Source organism: Balaenoptera physalus (assembly GCF_965194825.1).
Source record: "Balaenoptera physalus genome assembly, chromosome: 7".
NCBI classification, from domain to species: domain Eukaryota; kingdom Metazoa; phylum Chordata; class Mammalia; order Artiodactyla; family Balaenopteridae; genus Balaenoptera; species Balaenoptera physalus.
The window spans coordinates 81610213-81629495 of NC_138886.1; the positions used below are offsets into that span (position 1 = coordinate 81610213).

Below are 19283 nucleotides of genomic sequence, written 5' to 3' on the forward strand. Positions count from 1 at the left end.
CTTCGGTTTAAATCTTTAATGCACCGGCTGGCTGGGCAGTGGCAGCGGGGGTGCGGCGGGGGAGGCTGCGACCGGAGCGCTGGGGAGCAGTGCCCAGTCCGCTTGACAGACAGCTCATCAGGCCCCGCAGAGGCTCCAGCTTCTGCTCCCGAGGGTGCGCTGAGCTGTGGGGCGACCCGACACAGGCATGAGGCGAGGCGGGGCGGGGGCTCCCGGCTTCGCCGCGATCGGTTCTCGCGGACTGAGCCTCGTCCATGCCCCGGGCGGGTCCGCGGTATCGCAGCCCCCTCACCTCCGCTCCCTCCGCCACATGCGCAGCCAGGGGAAAAAGTAGAAACAGCCCCAGTAGATCCTGCAAAAAGAAGGCAGAGCCGGGCGGGGCGGGGCGGGGCTGACCCCCACCGACTCCGCCCCTTGGACGCCTCGCCCCTCTCGTGGAAGGCTCCGCCCCGCCTTTTAGAGGCGGTTCCTCCAGCCCACGCCCCCTAAGAGGCCCCACCCCTCCCGCTTCTCCCGCCCCCAGAGAACTCGCGCCCTCCCCGCCCCTCCCCCACCACCCCGGAGCGGCTAGGTTCCTCCTCCGCAGAACCCCGCCTCCACTCACTCCTCCTCAGCCTCCAGCGCCACCTCGTATCTCCTCAATCCAGACATGTCCTGGGTTCCGAACGTCTCCTGGGGAGCGGCATGATTGGATCAAGGTTTCCCCAATCCCAGTTCCCTTCTCTGTCATTCTCTGGACCAGTCTGACTTGTTCTCGGGTAATGAGACAGGTGCCCCCGGGAAGACTCAATTGCCACATCGGGACAGGGTTGGATTGAATATTTGGGAGGCACTAGACGTTAAGGGATTGGGAGGTCGGGCATCTCGGGGGCATGGGGCATTTAGGGGGTTAGAGCCAAAGGCCTTCGAGGTCATGGGGCTGGGATATTTGGGGCCCCGGGTGAGGATTTTCGGGGATTGGGGTCACCTGGAGGGGGGCTGAGGGGTCGGCGCAGCCTAAACGCCCACCCTCCCTGGCTCCACCCCGGAAACAGACCGGTACGTTACGTCACAGGGACACCGTCACGCGCTAGGGGTGGGGCTTACCTATTACCCGGAAGGGGCGGAGCCAGGGCATTTCTTCAGAGGAGGCGTAGTCCAGAAGGTGGAGCCAGAGCCTATCAATAAAGGGGTGGAGTCAGGGTTTATTACTAAGAGGCAGGGCACGGACCCTCTTTTATAAGGGTGGAGTCAGATTTCGGAGCTCCACCCTGGGAAGACGGAGTCCTCAGCACCAGGCAGCAAGAAAAGAGCTTTGGGACTCTGTCTAGTACTGTTTTGCCAATTCCCTCTCCTCTCTGTCTTCTTGGCTTCTGCTCTGACAATTGCTTTTCTTGTCTGCCCCATTCTATTATGATTCTGGGCAGAGGAGGAATAGGGCTCCAGAGAGGGCCCAGTTTAGACAGGCCAGGCTATGGGAATACTTGTTGGCTGAGTGGCCTTGGTCAAGTCACTTCATGGTTAGAGGGTCACAGCCCTTCCTCTCTGAGCTGAGACCTCCTTTCATGTGATTTTTGTTCCTGCAGTCACTAATCAACAAATATTTATCGAGTGACTACTATGTGCCGGGTGATGTGCTTGGGCATGAGGATACAGCAGAGAAGACAGGCACAGATTCTGCCCTCAGAGAGCTTGTCATCTGGGTTGGAGGGGGGAGGGGAATCAAAAGAGATAATAAGATCACTACAATAGACGAAGCTGACTGGCTGGGGGCAGTAGAGGGTGCTTTGGTAAAGCCAAGAAAGAGCAACTAACCCAGTGTGGGAGGTTGGAAATAGCTGCCCTGTTTGGTCTGGGGAGGGGGGAAGGGAGCCTTGTGGCTGGACGGTATGGGAGAGAATGACCAGAAATGAGTGAAGTAAAAGTTCCCTCAGGCTGAAGTGTGGAGAATAGATTCACCTATCCTCTTCCCACCATCCCACAACTCTTTTCCCCTCTCATACCTATCTTCCCCTGCCTGGGCTACATACAGACAGGTGACAGATCCATGGATGCCAGTGGGAAGCATTGCAGTCTGGGCATGGAGAAGCTGTGCTTCCACCGCACTCACCCTCACTTACACTCACACTCACAGTGACACTCCTGCCCTGCTGCAGCTGGGTCAAGTCTGGTGCACGGGAGCAGGAGGCCTGGTCCCCAGGGCTTCAGTAATTCACATCCCTTCACTCAGATGCAGGGCTCTGTCTGTTGTATACTAAAGAATTTGGCTTTTGTCCCTGTTCCTGAGAGGGAGACTCTAAATCTTTGGAATATCTCAAGTAATACGAGTGTCTTTGTTATCTATGAGCCTCTTGGGTCACACCTGAGTTGATGCTAAATGAGGTGACTTGGGATGAGGCATGGTCAGCAGAAAGGCCAGCCATATCATTGCAGAATTGGGGCTTTGAGCCAATCCGTCAGAGGAGATCGAGTCATGTTGCCAACAATTCATTCATGCCTATGTATGAAATCTCAGTAAAAACTCTGGACACCAAAGCTCATGGAACTTCCTGGTTGGTGAACACGTTGATGTACTGGGAGGGTGACATGCCCTTTGTGTCTCCATGGGGAGAGAGCATGGGAGCTCTGTGCTGAGACTCTCCTTGTGTGTCTTTTCTTTTGGATGTTCCTGATACGTATACTTTATAAAAAACTAGTTGTCAGTATAGCACTTCTGAGTTCTGTGAGTCATTCTAGTGAGCTATTGGACCTGAGGGGGGTTTGAAGACCTCTGGACTTGTAGCTAGTTAGGTGGAAATGCAGGTGGCCTGGGGACCCCACTTGTGACTGGCATCTCAAGTGGGGGCAGGCTTGTTGGGACTGTGCCCTTAAACCTGTGGAGTCTAACACTAGCTCTGGGTAGTTAGTGTCTGAATTGAATCGCAGTACATGAGTTGGTAGCAGAATACCTTTCCACTGAGTGCACTCCCCACTGTCTCCATCTATCTGGAACCTTTTTTCCCTTTCATAACTCCTTAGTAGCCTCCCTGTCCCCATTTCCCACTCTTTGTCTTTAGCTCTGAGAACTCAGCACTCAACATTTTGGACAAGGGAAGGGGATTGCATTGTCCCTGTTAGGGGAAGGTTTGCAGTGTCGTCCCCTTGAAGGCATTTGAACATCAGTTTTAAGACTAGGGGTCAGAGCTTGGTTCAGGATTAGAGGTCAGAGCAAGGTGGGGGGGGCCTCCCTCTTTCCCAGGTTTCTCCTTACTCCCACCTCTTCTCTGTGGTCCTAAGACTACTGGAGTGGGAAAGATGGGACCCAGCTGGTCCCCCAGATTCCCTGAGGACAATCACAAGTAGCAGGGTAAGGCTGGAGAAGATCTCCTCCCAGGTCTCCCTAGGCCTATTATAGTGACTACACATCCATCATCTGAGACCTACTCCTCTCTTGGACAAGCAGGGCTAAAGGGAAAGTTCTTTGGAAGCAGGTCCAGCTCCCATATCTCACATCTCAGGACTCTAGGGCTTCACCCTTCTGGCCCAGCCATTACTGTCCCTCTCCCCCATTATTTTCCTATGCCCCGAACTGAGTCAGAGAAGTATCGATAGCATGAGGGGAACCTGGCTTAGAACACCCCCTTCTGCCATGCCTTCCCTATCCTGGGAATTGAGAGGGGATTTCTGAGGAAAGGGGCTGGTTAGCTCACAGGGACACAAGGAAACTAGAGATGAGGGAGGGGAGCAAGTGTTTCCGCCACCTGATGAGAGGGACCCAAGAGACAGAGACCAGAGGAGGAGACCTCTCAGGAGACACCAATTGTGGAGTGCTATTCTGTTTCCCATTCGCAGCCCTAGAGCATATGATGTGACAAACTTAACTGTGAGCCCTTTTTTGTCTGCTTTATCTTTCCATCATCCATCCATCCATTTATCAATTGATCGATCCGTCCATCCATGTGTCCATATGTCTCCCCATCTTTGTCTCTTCATCGGTGCATTCTCCCATCTTGCCTTTCATCTATCTTGTCACATCTTCCTCTTCATTTATTCATCTGTATGTTTAACCATTAGCTGTCTATTTAACGCATCCATTCATCTATTTATCAGTTATGGTAATAATGAACATTTGTTGATACTTAAGTGCCATGCACCATGCTAAATGCTCTAAAATCATTTTCTCATGACAAATCTATGAAGTAGAATGCTGTGAGTGATGTTTTTGTTCATGCAGACACTTTTTTATACTCCCTTTTCTGGTTCCTTTAGGGAATTTCTCTCTCACTTCACGTGGTCTTGGTGGCTGTGTTCACCATAGTGATCTGATCAAAGTACTCCATTCCCTGGCCACTGTAATATATTGAAGAACTGAGTATGTGTCACAAGCACAGTTCAAAGCTTTTCATGAGCTTTGATGTTAGGAGAAAGAGGCCTTCTGTTTTGGATCACTCACTATACAAATGTGGACTTGAGGCTTCCAGTGGCCATATTTTCTGCTGCTAGAAGATCACCTGTCTATAACAGGAATGAGGGCTCCACATAAAAAGAATTAGAGAGAAGTCAAGTTAAAAGATGGAGATAACATCATTTGAATCCCTGGGTCCAACCAGTGCTGAAGTAGACCAAATCTTAATCTAGTTATGTGATATGACAAATTTAACTTTTTGCTTAAGCTACTTTAAGTTGGGTTTTTGTCATTCGCAATAGAAAGAGCCCTAGATAATGATCATTGTATTATTATCCCCATTTTACAGATGAGAAAACTAAGATCCAGAAAGATTAATTTACCCAATGTTTCACCGCTTATAAATGGCAGAACATTGGTACATATTTGGAGCAAAACTCTGATATACTACCCATATATGTCTGTCCATCTGTTGGTTCAATACATCTATCTATCCATCCATCCCAGTTATTTATTTATCTGACCATCCTTCAATGCTAAGACACCAAAGGCAATAAGACTTGCCAACTCCAATTTGAGGCTGGGTTTGGATCAGAGGTTAGCAAACTTTTTTGTTAAAGGTTCAGCTAATAAATAAGGTTTTGCAGGCCATACTGTCTCTGTAGTCACTTCTCAGCTTTGCTGTTGTAGCCCCAAAGCAGCCATAGACAACATGTAAATGAACAGGCATGGCTATATTCCAATAAAGTTTTATTTACAAAAACAGCAGGCTGGCTGGGCCATAGTTTGCCAATCACTGATCTGGATCAGTGGGGAAGACACATACACTCTGTCATTGTTGGGAACATGAGTAGGGAATGGAAACGTATATTCCTTGCATTTGCCATTCCTAATGTAGTGGAAACAACAGGGTTTTTATACTCAAACTCTTGTATTTGAATCTGGTTTTAGAACCCTGGACAGTCGAGGGAACGGGATCTGTAAAATGGAAATAATATGTATCTTGTGAGGTAGTCCATGTGCCTGACTCACAGTGGGTGGGCATTCAGTGGTAGTTAGGTTCATCCCCTTTTCTCATTCATCACCTCCCGTATATTACCAGCATCAGGAGGCCTCTCTCTTTTTAGGGTGTCCTGGGTTGCAGTGAGGATAGTTCAATCTGGCTTGAACTCAGGCGTTCAGGAGCCCAACTTCTAAGAATGCGCTTTCATACAAGTTATATAGATTAAGCTCTTGCAAACTCCAAATTTCTCTTTTTAGTAGCTCTACCCTAACTCTTGTCCGTACTGTTCCACAACTGTAACCACTCCAGTGCCCAGCAAAACAAAAGGCTCTCTAGTCAACAGGCCCCATTAGACTGAGAGGCAGTTTAGGTACCTTCTTTTATTAAGTCCACCATTCAGGATATGACCCTGATCCCCAGGTGGCTTTTTAACCTATTTCTTCCAAACAAATACTCTTCTCTAGGAGGAAAGATTGTGTCCATGTGTGTCTTTGTGTCTGTGTGCCCATGACGGTGTGTGTGTAATTGTGTATGTGTGTCTATATGTTCCCTTGTGTCCATACTGTGATTATATGCTTAAATGTCTGTGGTGTGTCCTTGGTAGATGTGAGTGATTGGCTGTGTGATTGATTATATGCCTGTGTATGTGTGTGTGGGTATGGACGTATGTATGTGGGTAAGGGTGCCCCCACTTTTGTGTTTGTGTGTGTATGTGTGTTCTGTTTAATCCATCCCATTGTGGCTCTCAACCTCACAAGGCCTGCAGGGGGCATCCAGTGCATAGGGAAAGGGGATGCGAGGCTCCCGGCCTGTGCTCCAACCTCATGGGGCCTGCAGAGGGCATCTAGTGTCTAGAGAAAAATGGGTTGTGTGGCCTGTGGAAGTGGGGCTCTGGTCTGAGGAGCCTGGGCTCTCTTATTCCAGAAAGGAGCTGGAAATGAGCTGGAAATGAGCAAGAAGCCTGATGACTCAGCTTCTGAAAGTCCCTGATCCTAGGAGGGGGTCTGCTTCACCCCGCAAATCCTTCTCCAAACCCTCTGTCCATATCCAGAGGGTCCCGGCCCAGCCTGCAGGGCAGAGCTTGTCCCTTTAGTCCGAGTGTGGGTAGGATATTGCACAGCACTTCTGGAGGTGACTGGACATCAGGATGGGGGGAAGTCTTGAGCAACAGTACACCCTCCTTCTCTGCCTCCTGCCCTCAGCAGCTTGAAGGACTGCCTCAGCCACTGCCAGGATTTCCTGAACACCCCCTCTCCTTCATTTTCTGCAGTTTGGGCCGCTCTGGGCCCCAGGGTTTCTGAGCCTGGACTGAGCTTTCTCAGGAGACGTGCAGGAAACGAGGGCCTCTGAAACCAAGCAGAAGGTGACCTGTGTCGCTGGTGATGAGCTTGGGGGGTAGGGGGGCCAGAGGGAAGGCAAGGGAGGCTACATGTAACAGGGAGCTCTGCAGAGCCTTGAGGATGGGTGAGGCAGGAGGTAGGATATTCCAGGGGGAATGAACAGCAAGCACAGAGGCTCAGGAGGGACAGGGCTTTGTGATTAATCCTGATGTGGGTGAGGCAGCGGAAGGCAAGTGGTGTGAGAAGCTATGTATGTGGGGGTAATCCCTGGGGTACTTAGGGCACCTCCTGGTGATGCCATGCCCAGTGGTCAAAGTTCATGGAAGACCCCTGTAACCTTAATCAGGCAGGACCATCAGGGACCAGTATTCCCTGGGCATGAAGGTTTGGGTCCCTTAGCAGGCATAGAATGTCAACCAGCTGAAGTGCCAGTTGGAGGTAAAGGGAATGAATCATAGAGGAAGTGTGGCAAACAGAATTTAAGATTCCTCCCTCATGGTGTGCACGTCCTGTTTAATCTCTTCGCTTTGAGGGGATCCCCTTGGCCTGTGAATATGATGGGATATCAGTGATGTGGTTAGATTATGCTATACGGCAAAAATGAAGGGGCTCTGCAGATGTAATTAAGGACTCAAAATCAGTTGACTTTGAGTTAGTCAAAAGGGAGATTACCCTGGGTGGGCCTGACCTAATCAGGTGAGCCCTTTAAAAAAGTGTCTAGGGCTAAGAAAAAGCAGCAGCAGATGCTCTCATGTTGCCCTTGGAGAAGCAAACTGCCATGTTGTGAAGAGGGCCATGGAGCAGGGAGTTGCAGGCAGCTCTGGGAACTCAGGGCTTCAGTCCTAAAACCACAACTGTCAACACCCAGTGAATTTGAAAGAGGACTCAGAGCCTGAGATGAGATGGCAGCCTGGCTGACACCTGAGATCAGCCTGGTGAGGCCCTGAGCAGAGGACCCAGTTAACCTGTACCCAGACTGCTGACCCACAGAAACTGTGAGATAATAAATCTGGATTGTTCGAAGCTGCTGAATTTGTGGTGATTTGTTACACGGCAATAGAAAACTAATATAAGAAAGAAGTAATAAATTCTAGTTAAGCCCCAGGACTAGTTTCAGAACTACTGACTACACCTTTTATTCATATTTCCTTCCTGGCTCTGAAATGTCTCCATTTCTTTAACTGACTCTTCTTTTCTTTCATCCTCCTTTATTCCATTCTTGAATATAGGTTGTTGTGGAAATATTACTACTACTCACCAAGATTCTGGTTTGCTTCTCCTCCTGGTAGTTGCTCCCTTGTAGTTAGGCATGGAGGTATGACCCACTTCGGCCAATGAAATGCGTGCAGAAATGGCATGTGCCATTTGTGGATAGAAGCATTTAAGGAAGGGTTCCCCTTGCTGTCTTGCCTGGCTGGAGTCATCATGGAAACATGTGTTGAGATGAAAAAACATGCCAAGAGATCAAAGCAGCCTGGAATGTTGAGCCACCACATGGAGTACAGCTGTGCTAGAGATCGCCTAGACCCACAGCAGCCTTGGTATGTGGGCAGCATAGAATTTTGTTGTGTTCAGCCACTCAGATTTAGGCGTCATTTGTTATTGCAGCATCACCCAACCTGTCCTGACCAATCAGGTGTGCTGCTGGTGGTCACCAGGTGTTGTAGAATAGAGAGATGAGATTACAGCAAAACTAGAGGAGGAATGGATGTCATTCTGAGTTCTTGGATTTAGATTTGGCCTTTGCTATGGGCTGAACTGTGTCCCCTAGAATTCATATGTTGAAGCCCTAACCCTCAATGTGACTGTATCTAGAGATAGGGTATTTAGGAAGTAATTTAGGTTAAATGAGATCATAAGGGTAGGGCTCTAGTCTTATAGGACTGTGGCCTTCAAAGAAGAGGAAGAGAGAGAGAGAGATCTCTGCCATGTGAGGACCTAGTAAGAAGGTGGTCATCTACATGCCAGGAAGAGAGCTCTCAACAGAAACCTACCATGCTGGCACCTTGACGTTGAACTTCTAACCTCCAGAACTGTGAGAAAATAAATTTCTGTTGTTTAAGCCACTCAGTCCATGGTATTTTAATATGGCAGCCCAAGCTAAGACAGGTGTGGTAATTGCTAAGGCTCTGAAGAGTCTCTCTTTGGGGAGCAGTGAATCTTTTTGGTTGTATAAACAAAAGTGATCTTATGTTAGGTGATACCCTTAAAATATTAAGTCTGGGGTTTGGGAAGAAGGATGCATGTTATGTTGGACAGCCGTAGGGTGGACTATCAAGGTATTTGTCTTTTTTTTCACTGCCCACAATCTTAACCCCTTTCTGTGTTTGAGGAATTTCCTATTATATTAGTCTTACCAGTAGATCTTGCCTTCCATTGTAGAATCCCCAAAGGATTACATTCAGCTCCCTGAATCCCAAGAAAATATCTGTCTTGCTTACTATTGTACCATGAGCACCCAGAACAGTGCCTGGCGTGAATAACTATTTCTAGGTTCCAGACAGTGATGTAGCATCACTTTAGACACAAGGGTTTGCCAGGGCTGGGACTCTATGTCATGGCGGCCCTAAGGCCACTGGGGACCCTATGTTAACAGATGCTCTGACACTTAGGGCTGCCATGCCAAGAGGTGCCATTTACATAGACTACATGGAAAATGGTGTTCCTGGAGTGGTGCCTCACTGCTGTCCTGCCTGACAGGCTTGGGTGTTCCTGACAGTGATAGGATTTCCCAAGAGGAATGGTGGCCTGATAGTAATGGGGGGACCTTGACATGAATGGGGCTCCTGTCAGCAGTGGGGACACCAATAGGTGTTGGGATGTCCTGCCAGGATTCCTGAATTGATGGAGAGCTTTACAGTGTTGGGTCCCTGGTAGGAAAGGGTGTCTTCCTCTTGGGGGAGGATCCTTGAATTGATGGTCTGACAGGTATGAGGTCGGCAAGGTGATTGAGGTTTTGATGGTAATGAGTCCAGATTTCCAGTGAGTGCGATTCTGAGATCCAGAACTCTGGGGGGTGGGGTGGGGGGGTGCGTCCTGTTGTCTGATAGGGCAGTGTCGAAGCTGCTGGGGTTACAGCCATCCTACTTCGGCCGGGTTGGAGCCCAGGGCAGCTCATGTCTTATGCTTCCCCTCCGGAGCCATGGAAGACTCAAAGGTCCTAGGAATAGAAGTGGGCTGGGAGGTCTGACTCCCCCATCTACTCTGATCCTCAGAGGTTCCACCCCATGCTTGGCCCCTCAGAAGCGGGTCCTTCAGGATCTGATCCCACCCTTGCAGTCCCCAGAAGCTCTGCCCTGCCGGGGCCCCAGCCAGGCTGGCTCAGAGGCCCCCTGAGAGACCCACTCCTTCCAGAAGTCCTGCCCACAGAACCCCTAGTCCTTCCTCTATCCCTACCCTCCAGATCCCAGCCCTGCCCTCCATTCCTCCTTTCCTTTAAACATTACCAGGTCCTGGCCTCTGCTATTCCCCTGGGAATGGAGGTAAGAAGGTGGGCATAGTTGTAGGCTGAGCCCCTTCTCCACTGCTCCACTCCTGGAAAATCTGAGGCCTGAGCAGACCTTGAGAACCTGTGCCCACTTCCTCCTGGAGGCTCTGGGGAAGCAGGCTCCCCTTCTGCTGGAGAGGCCGGCCCAGGGGGCCTCCAAGGGGCATATCTGTGTCTGAGCTCAAGCACTGGGGTCCTGCCTGAGACCTTCAGCTTCTTCTCTTGTTTTTTCCCAGCTCTTCCTAGGAAGCCAAGCCTTTCTACCCCATCTGGACATCGCAGCCCCCAGCCCTCAGCCTAAGTGCTACCCGTCAGGCAGACGGGCTGCAGTCTCAGCTTTGCCACTCACCAGTTGAGTGGACTTGGGAGATCACTCTACCTCTCTGTGCCTCAATTTCCTCATACATAGAATGGGACTAGTGATCCCCACCTCATGGGGTTGTTTGAGGATACAATGATAATGCACATAAAGGACTCAGCTTGGAGCCTGGCACATGGTCAGCACCTCAAAGGAACGGTTTTCCCTGTTGTCTGAGGGCCACTTCCTCAGACCTGCACCTGCTGTACTATTTCCCATTTTTATTTAGGAGGTGGATCAACTCAGAGAGGTGGTATGTGTGGTAGCTAAGAGTCAGATTCTGGAGCCCGTCTGCCCAGCCAAGACCCCCAGCTCTGCCACTTTACCGGCCATCCAGCCTGGGTAAGTCATTTAACCTCTGCACCTCAGTTTCCTCAGCTGCAACATAAGAATGATGATAGCACTTAAAGCAGTGCCCAGCACCTAGTAAGCACTAGTGGTGATAGAGCTAGTACTACAGAGCCAAGTCCTCCCACGTGGACAAAGTCTCAGGGGCCATCATGAAAGTTCTCTGACCAGAAAAGTGCCTGTTTCTTCTGACAGAGGGCCTCTTGGAGGAAACTCCCCACTTGGGAGTCCTGCTCCCTTGTGAAGCTCTTATTCCCAAGGTTTTCTGGCTGTTTCTGAGTTTCCCGGAGGCCAGAGAAGGGAATATGTGGTGGAGGCTTGCTGAGAAATTGAACATGAGATGATGAAAATCTGATCAAAACCGTATGGAGCTGGCTCTGACCAAACACTTAGCCATGTAACCGAGACAGCCCCCACCCCGAGAACTGGATGTGCTCCAGGTGTGAGTGGTGGTGGGGTAATCGTGGGAAAGGGTCATGTTCAATTCCATTTTCTGTTACTCAAATGTGTACTGGGCCTTGTTCTGTGCCAGGCCCTGGGCAGAGCAATGTTGGCAATGGCAGTTCCCTGGGAACTCTATCAGGGAGCCTGTTTTGTTTTTGGGCCAAGAGGCTTGTGTGATCTCAGTTCCCCGACGAGGGATTGAATTGGGGTCCTGGCAGTGAAAGCGCCAAGTCCTAACCACTGGACCATCAGGGAATTCCCCCGTGGACCGGAAGCTTTTTGTCCACCATAGAGGTGGACAAAAAGGCTGGGAGCTCCCTAAGTAGGGATGTCAGGTCCCTTTAGGGAGATGTTGGCTGCTGGGACCACAGGACTTCAGGTAGGGGGGTGTCACTCAGCTGCCCGCCTTAAACCTGTAGCAAGTGCCGTGTGCCCGAGAGAGGAAGGTGTCTACTTAGAGGCAGGCAGCAAGGCCCCCATATCCTGGTTAGGGAGCTAGGAGTCCACCCCACCCCTCAGAGAGCGGGCAGCTTCATCACTGTCAGGTAGGCAGGTCCGTCAGAACTTGGAATAAATAAAGACTCAACACTTGTCAGTGAATCATAGTGAAACAGGGCAGGTGTTGATTAGATGAAATCAGAGTACTGAGAATGTTTAAGCGGATCAGGACAAGTCACAGATTGCTGGGCTCAGCCCTCCTGTGTCTGGCAGGGAGATAAGGGAAAAAGACCTAGTGTCCGGGAGGGTTGGTGGCTGGGGGTGGGAAAAACAGGGAAGGAGAAAGCCGGGAGGAAAGGCACTGGCCGGAGAAGAGGTGGGGAGGGCTCAGGCTTCTTCGAAATTGTTCACCCTCCAGGCCTCCAGGGTCCAGCAGGGGGCTGTTCCAGCCACTTCACCAGCACCTGGATTATTTTCTTTCTTCCTGAACCTCAGCTTCCCCTTTATTCCCAGAGGGTTGTCCCTGGGGCCCTGGGAAGTGAAGACTTTCCTTTCTTTCTATTTTTAAAATAAATAAATAAATTTATATATTTATTTATTTTTGGCTGCATTGGGTCTTCTTTGCTGCGTGCGGCCTTCCTCTAGTTGTAGCGAGTGGGGGCTACTATTTGAGCGGGGGCTACTCTTCGTTGCGGTGCGAGGGCTTCTCACTGAGGTGGCTTTTCTTTGTTGCGGAGCACAGGCTCTAGGTGTGCGGGCCTCAGTAGTTGTGGCATGCGGACTCAGTAGTTGTGGCTCGTGGATTCAGTAGTTGTGGCATGTGGGCTCAGTAGTTGTGGCATGTGGGCTCAGTAGTTGTGGCATGCAGGCTCAGTAGTTGTGGCGCATAGGCTTAGTTGCTCCGTGGCATGTGGGATCTTCCCGGACCAGGTCTCAAACCTGTGTCCCCTGCATTGGCAGGCAGATCCTTAACCACTGTGCCACCAGGGAAGTCTGAGTGGGGACCTTTCTGAATGTGCATGACTTTGGGGAGACTGTGTGAATGCTGGGGAGGGTTAGCCTAAGACCCAAAGATTTAGGAATTAAGTCTTTGTTTGGAGGGACTCTTAAAAATGAAGCTCCCGCATGCCCCACCTGACAAATGGGGGAAGTAAGGTCTTGGAGGGGGCAGTGAGGAAGGGACTTCCTCAGAGTTGCACAGTCAGGGGCAGAAACAGGATTGGGGGATTGGGGACCGGGCATTGAGCTCATGACCTGTTCCTGCATTCCCCCCCCCCCCCACCCCTGGGGCAGTGTCAGGGAGGTGGTGTCCAGGTGCCTCTCTCCTGGTGGCACCTCCTCAGGGCTCCCACCCTCACCTTCTCTACTCCACCTGTGTGTTTCCGCAAGCGTCCGGAGGGTGGGTTTGTGTCTGCCTCTGTGGCAGGCTGAACTTTGCTTGGTTTCACCGGGGACCCAGAAGGATTTGAGGAGATGTACCCCCCTCACACCTGTGTTTGTCCTCTGCCTGCTGCGGTGCAAGGCACAGGTCCAAAGAGTGTCCACAGCTGTGACCTCTGGAACTCCATGGTTGGCTGACTTAATGGATGGATGAGTTGGTGGGAGGGTGGGTAGATGGATGTGTGGAGGTCTAATGGATGCAGAGACAGCTAGATGGATGGCTGTATGCATGCATGAGTGGATAGGTAATTTCCCCCAGGTAGCGGAGCCAAATTTCCTGGCTATACCAGTTGTTCTTGCAAACTATCCCCATTCCACTCACTCCTGTGACTCCAAGGCCTGATTTATCTGAGGTTTCGGACACCTCCTCCTAGGAGCAGAGGTGAGGAAGAAGCTGCCGTGCTCTCAGCTCAGTGAGGAGGGGCTGGCACAACCCCTCACTGCTGCTTCCCTTCCAAGTTTGCCCACGCCTGCCCAGGCCTGCTTTTGTTACCAGATAAGGTATGTGGTGTAGTGGTGGCCCCTGTTCCCAGGTGGGGATGCTCAGTCTGGTGTACTAGCTGTCACCCCAACCCCAGGGGCACAGACTTGCTGCTCCCAGCTGGACAGGCCCTTAGGGGCCATAGTTGGGCAACCAGACAGCTTTCCCAGAGGACTTTCCGAGCACGAGGAGTTCATTCCTCCCACAGCAGTCTTGTGAGATGTCCCAAGAGTCGAGGGCTTTTGTCTCCCAGAGCTGAGACTCCTTCCCTGTGACTCCTCTGGTCTCAGTGTTGCCTTGGCCCTGGAGCCCATGTGGCTACGAGGTGGTGGGGGTCCCCCCATGCTGAATCTCCCCAGCTCCCTGGCTGTTCCTTTTTCCTTCCTCTCCCACTCTGACCTCTGGCTCCCAGGTCTGTCTGTCAGTATCCCTGAGAAGCATGGCCCCAGGATTGCCACGTGGACCCAGATGGGGCTGGACCTGGTCCAGAGTGACTGGGCGAGAGAAGAGGGCTGGCCTGGAGGTCAGATTCTATATGGACAGATGAGCCCTCACCTCTGGCTGCTGACCCTTTTCTTACATATTTATCTGCTCTCAAGACAAATATTTATTGAGTGACTACCTTGTGCCAAGCAGTGTACTTCATACCAGGGAGACAGTGGAAACCAAAATAGACAAGATCCCTGTTCGGGAAGGCTGACAAACTAGCAATTATAACTCAGCATCTTGAGTGCTGCAAGAGGAGAGGAGCAGAGGGCCCTGGGAGCTTGGGAGGGAGGGAGGCTGCCTAACCCAGCGTGGAGTCAGGGAAGGCTTCCTGGAGGAGGAGTCATCCAGACCCAGATGGGAAGCCAGGCAGGCAGAAGAGAGAGAAGAGTGTTCCAGACAGAGGGAATGGCTTGGGTGGATGGGTTCTTTCCCCCCAGGCAACAGAGTTGGGCCTCCTGGCCCTCCCCCAGCCATGAGAGCTTGTTCCCAAGAACTCCCTTCCCCGCCCCCAGTGACACCAGATCCCTGAGACACCTGGATGCTTGAACACCTGTCCTGGAGGGCAAAAACTCAGAGGCCTAAGAGAGTTCGGGTCATTCAGGGGACGGGCACAGGTTTAGTGTTGCTGAGCCGTGGAGTGTGATAGGGCTGTGAGGAGGCATGAGGTGGGGCCCTGATCATGGGAGCTGATCCTGAGAACACAGCGTATTAGGTGGAGGTCGATGAGGACGTTGCTCGGGCTGCAGGGTGGAAACTAACCCGGCCATTCCACCTCCCCCTTCCTGTCCCAGTCCTCCTGGACAGACAGCAAACAGACAGCAGACAGACGGATTCGTGGGTACCAGCTGGGCTTTATTGGAAACATTGCGGTCTGGGCATGGAGAAGTTGTGCTTCCACCACACTCATCCACACTCACCCACACTCACGCTCACACTCACACAGTCACACTCCTGCCCCGCCCCAGCTGGGTCAGGTCTGGTGCAGGGGAGCAGGAGGCCTGGTCCTCCCTTCTGGTCCTTGGTTCCCCAGGGCTTCAGTGATTCACATTCTTTCCCTCAGACACAGGGCTCCCTCTGGGGCTATCATGGGCTACCTGCTGTAGCGCTTTCCCTGGGGGAAGAAGGAGAGGCAAGGTCATGGGCTGGGGTCTTGGGCAGGGGCTTGGAGGGAGGAGGCGGGGCTGGGGAGGGCCAGGCTTGCCTTGGCTGAGTTCTTCTGCAGTCTCCGGATGATGCGGCCCACCCAGGGCTGGTCTGGGGGTGCACAGAGCTGGTGACCTCTCAGCGTGGTGAACCTGGAGACAGAGGTCAGAGGTCAGAGAAAATAGAGCCCTGGAACTCAGCTTCCTGGCAGGCCCTGGTGTGAGGGGCAGCGGCTGGGGACCACACCTGGGAACCTGTTTCAGGGGCTTCCTTTCAGAGGTTGGGCTTGGCAAGGAGAAGAGAGATAAGAAGATGGGGTGGGTTTCCCCAGGGGCTGATGGGGGAGGTGAGGTTAGTCAGGCTCGTCCCGCAACTCACACAACGGCAGGCACCCTGCAGCCATTGCTGATGAGCAGGTAGCGATAGGCTCGCACCAGGAATCCAGGGATGGGGCGCTGGGCCACAGACAGGCAGCAGTCTTCAGCGTCGTTGGCATCTCCCAGAGCTGGGGTGGGATTAGTGTCAGGACACAGGGACACTGAGGAGCGGAGGCCACAGCCCTCACTGGTATTAAGGATACCTGTCTGTGTGCGGCAGCAGCTAGACCTGATTGATATTCGCTGAATATATTGAAGCACTTCTAAGCAGTTCGGCAAACGACCGCTGTCCTGAGCCCCACAAATGCCTTCCTGCTGCCCTGATCACCCCAACTTCTCTCCCAAGTCCTTTCAACTTCCCCACAAATGAAGAGTTCACACTGGTTACACTGTCAGTGGGGGGAAGGATGTGGGGTAGGGAACGGGGTGGGGTGGGTAACAGGAGGATGGCATTAGTAGAACTTAGGAGTTGTGAAATTTTTTGACCCTTTTAGACCAGTGCCTCCCATTCTCTCCACCTTAAGAAAGTATATACTGTTCTCTCCCGCCTGGGAAACTGAGGCAGCAGGAAATAGAGCCTGAAGAGAGGGGGGTAGTCATAGGCCCTGGATACACCAAGAGACAGATACACACTGGAATTCAGGAGCCCAGGTACACCGCCACTCCCAGGCACACACACGGGGCGCAACCCAGGTTCACTGACACATGCAATCCTAACTCACAGAGTCCCTCACGTCCAGCGTCAAGCAGTCTGAGCCCTAGACACCCCTGCTACTTGCCCCCCACCCGAAGCCTCCCCTCAGCCTTACCAGGGGAGGTCCAGAGAATCAGCAGGCTGAGGGCTAGTAGTGCAGCTGCATGGGATGCCATGGGGGATGAGCGGAGACTGACTGCCAGCAAGCTGTGAGCGTGAGTGAATCTGGGCAGAGTCTGTGTGAAGCCGAGGCTGGGCTGGGAGCGGGTGAGAGTGCTGGGAAGTGCGGGGTGTGAAGGGGTCTGGGAACGTGAGAGTGGATGAAGCTGGAGGAAGCTGCCACTGCCACCCATTTATGGCCTGGAACTTTCACTTTCTCTGCTCAGAAATTCCCCTCCAAGTCCATTCTGTGGATTCCCCTCTGCCCCCCTCTTTCTGACGGAAATTGACCCTGCCCTCCCTCTTTTCTTCTCTTCTGCTTTCCTTGGCTTCAGCTCTAAGAACCTAAGCAGCCTGCAGTCTGGCCACGAGAAGGGGACCTTGTGCTGTCAGCTCCAGAGAGAGAGTCTACACTGTCACCTCCCTGGTGGCATTTGTGTCATCAGCCACAGGGCTGGCCCCTAGAGGTGACGGTTAGGATGGAGGGGCCAGAGTGAGGAGCTGCGTGCCCTTCCCTAGGTTTATCCCTTATCCTCACTCTCTTCTCTGTGGTTCTTCTCTCTGGTGCTGGTGGTGATGAAGAAGGCTCCCTGGTGCCCTCAGAACAACCGTGGAGCCTGGGGTAGCCTCCCCAGGTCATTACGGTGCCTGCCCATCCATTGTCTGGGAACCAGTCTCTCCCTTGGGACATGCAGAGTTGAGAAGGAATGTTCCTTGGAAGGAGGCCCACCACCTCTTCCCACATCTCAGGCCTCTGGGATTCAACCTCCTGACTCAGCAGCACTGTCCCTTTCTCGAGTTACCATTTTCATCTGCCCAACACCTGGGTCAACAGAACAGCTGGAGGGAGCCTGGCCTGGCATAACTCCCTTCATCTTTCCCTTCCTCTGGATCCTGGGAACCAAGAGGGGATTTCTAAGGAAAGGGGGCTGGCCAGCCCCCTCACACAAATCCCACAAATTTCAAGGAATAGACAGATGGGGGAGGGAACAAGTGATTTCCCATCCCTATGAGAAAAACCAGAGATAGATCAGAAGAGAAGTCCTCAGAAGAGAAATTAATATGTGGGACACCCATTCACCCATCCCTACCCAAGCCCTGAACCCTCTTTTGGATGGGAGAGTGTTTCACTCATAAGTTTCTGACTTATTTTTCTTTCCATCCATTAATAATAATAGTAGTAATAGTATTTCTGATTGTTTACTAGGTGCTAGACTTCATACCAAGGACTTGACCACTGTTACCTTGCTTAACTTTCCCCAAAAAACTAGGAGGTAGTTTTTTTAAAATAAATTTATTTATTTATTTATTTTTGGCTGTGTTGGGTCTTTGTTGCTGCGTGCGGGATTCTCATTGCGGTGCCTTCTCTTGTTGCGGAGCATAGGTGCACGGGCTTCAGTACTTGTGGCTCGCGGGCTCTAGAGCGCAGGTTCAGTAGTTGTGGCGCACGGGCTTAGTTGCTCCGCGGCATGTGGGATCTTCCCAGACCAGGGCTCAAACCCACGTCCCCTGCACTGGCAGGCAGATTCTTAACCACTGCGCCACCAGGGAAGCCCTAGGAAGTAGTTTTTATTATCATATTATTATCTCTTTTAACACATAAGGAATGAGGCTCAGAGCACAAGGTCACAAAGCAAATAAGTGTCTTGAACCCAGGCATCTTTAAGATTTACACTCTTTCCTACCATCCCACACTGCCTGTCTGCCATTGATCACAGAACAGCACAGGGGAGTGAGGCTCTACACACAGCATGCCTAGGTTGGGATTTAGATTACATTACTTGCTAGCTGTGTGACCATGTGCAAAGTATCTAGTTTCTGTGTCTTAGTGTCCTCATCTGTAAAACAAGAATGGTAATAGCTTTTAATTCTTAGGATTAAATGAGGTAATTTGAGCAAAACCCTTATTTTAGACGCTGGTACACAATAAACACTCAATATTAACCATTATTATTATTCTATCCTTTTATTCAGATGTCTGTCAATGCATCTATCTCTCCATCTTTCCATGGATCCTTCTCTTTACGGTGGTTCTGATTTTTCTCTGTTGCCCCACCCCCCTCCATTCTCCACTCTTCTCTGCCCTGCTCTGTTCTCTAGAAGGGTGACCTCTACAGACATTATTACTCAGGATCCCTTATCCTTTAGCTTCTGTTTGGGCTTGGCCCATGGGAGGCAGCAGCAGGAGATCAGTGGTAGGAGAGAGAGGTTGGAGTATTAATTCTCCAAATCCTTCATCTTGCTATAGTTCTGATAGTTAATAATTTACTCTGTGGCAGTTGTTCTTAAAGAGTGGTCTTCGGGGGCTTCCCTGGTGATGCAGTGGTTAAGAATCCGCCTGCCAATGAAGGGGACACGGGTTCAAGCCCTGGTCCGGCAAGATCCCACATGCTGTGGAGCAACTAAGGCTGTGCGCCACAACTACTGAGCCTGTGCTCTAGAGCCCACGAGCCACAACTACTGAGCCTACGTGCCACAACTACTGAAGCCCATGCACCTAGAGCCCATGCTCCGCAACAAAGAAAAGCCACCTCAATGAGAAGCCCACGTGCTGCAACGAAGAGTAGTCCCTGCACACTGCAACTAGAGAAAAGCCCGTGCGCAGTAACGAAGACCCAACGCAGCCAAAAAATAAAAAATAAAAAAAAAATAAATTAATTTAAAAAAAAGAGTGGTCTTTGGACAGCAGCATCAGCATCACCTGGGAGCTTGTGAGAAA

General features: G+C 51.4%; 2 protein-coding genes and 1 long non-coding RNA gene across 4 annotated transcripts; 1 reads left to right on the forward strand and 2 right to left on the reverse strand.

Moving 5' to 3' along the window:
• Nucleotide 1: 1 nt before the first annotated feature.
• On the reverse strand, nucleotides 2-7907 carry LOC309664487 (uncharacterized protein). Its single transcript, XM_082470006.1, has 4 exons — nucleotides 968-7907; nucleotides 605-672; nucleotides 293-352; nucleotides 2-164 (listed from the first exon to the last, which is right to left on the reverse strand). Exons 2-4 carry the CDS (start codon nucleotides 649-651, stop codon nucleotides 8-10), a joined length of 264 nt encoding a protein of 87 aa, XP_082326132.1. The 5' UTR covers nucleotides 652-672; nucleotides 968-7907; the 3' UTR covers nucleotides 2-7.
• Nucleotides 637-12571, forward strand: LOC309664523. The gene is made up of 3 exons (XR_014265885.1): nucleotides 637-758; nucleotides 10781-10893; nucleotides 12200-12571. It is a non-coding gene; the product is annotated as an uncharacterized lncRNA (long non-coding RNA).
• Nucleotides 12572-15022: 2451 nt separating this feature from the next.
• Nucleotides 15023-18820, reverse strand: CCL19 (C-C motif chemokine ligand 19). Of its 2 annotated transcripts, none has more exons than XM_082469931.1 (4): nucleotides 16521-18820; nucleotides 15713-15839; nucleotides 15393-15486; nucleotides 15023-15302 (listed from the first exon to the last, which is right to left on the reverse strand). In XM_082469931.1, the coding sequence occupies exons 1-4, from the start codon at nucleotides 16756-16758 to the stop codon at nucleotides 15282-15284; spliced, it is 480 nt and encodes a 159-aa protein (XP_082326057.1). In that variant the 5' UTR covers nucleotides 16759-18820; the 3' UTR covers nucleotides 15023-15281. The 2 variants fall into 2 exon arrangements, with proteins under 2 accessions (XP_082326057.1, XP_082326056.1); XM_082469930.1 differs by having other exon boundaries at nucleotides 15713-15872.
• Between the last annotated feature and the right edge of the window lie 463 nt (nucleotides 18821-19283).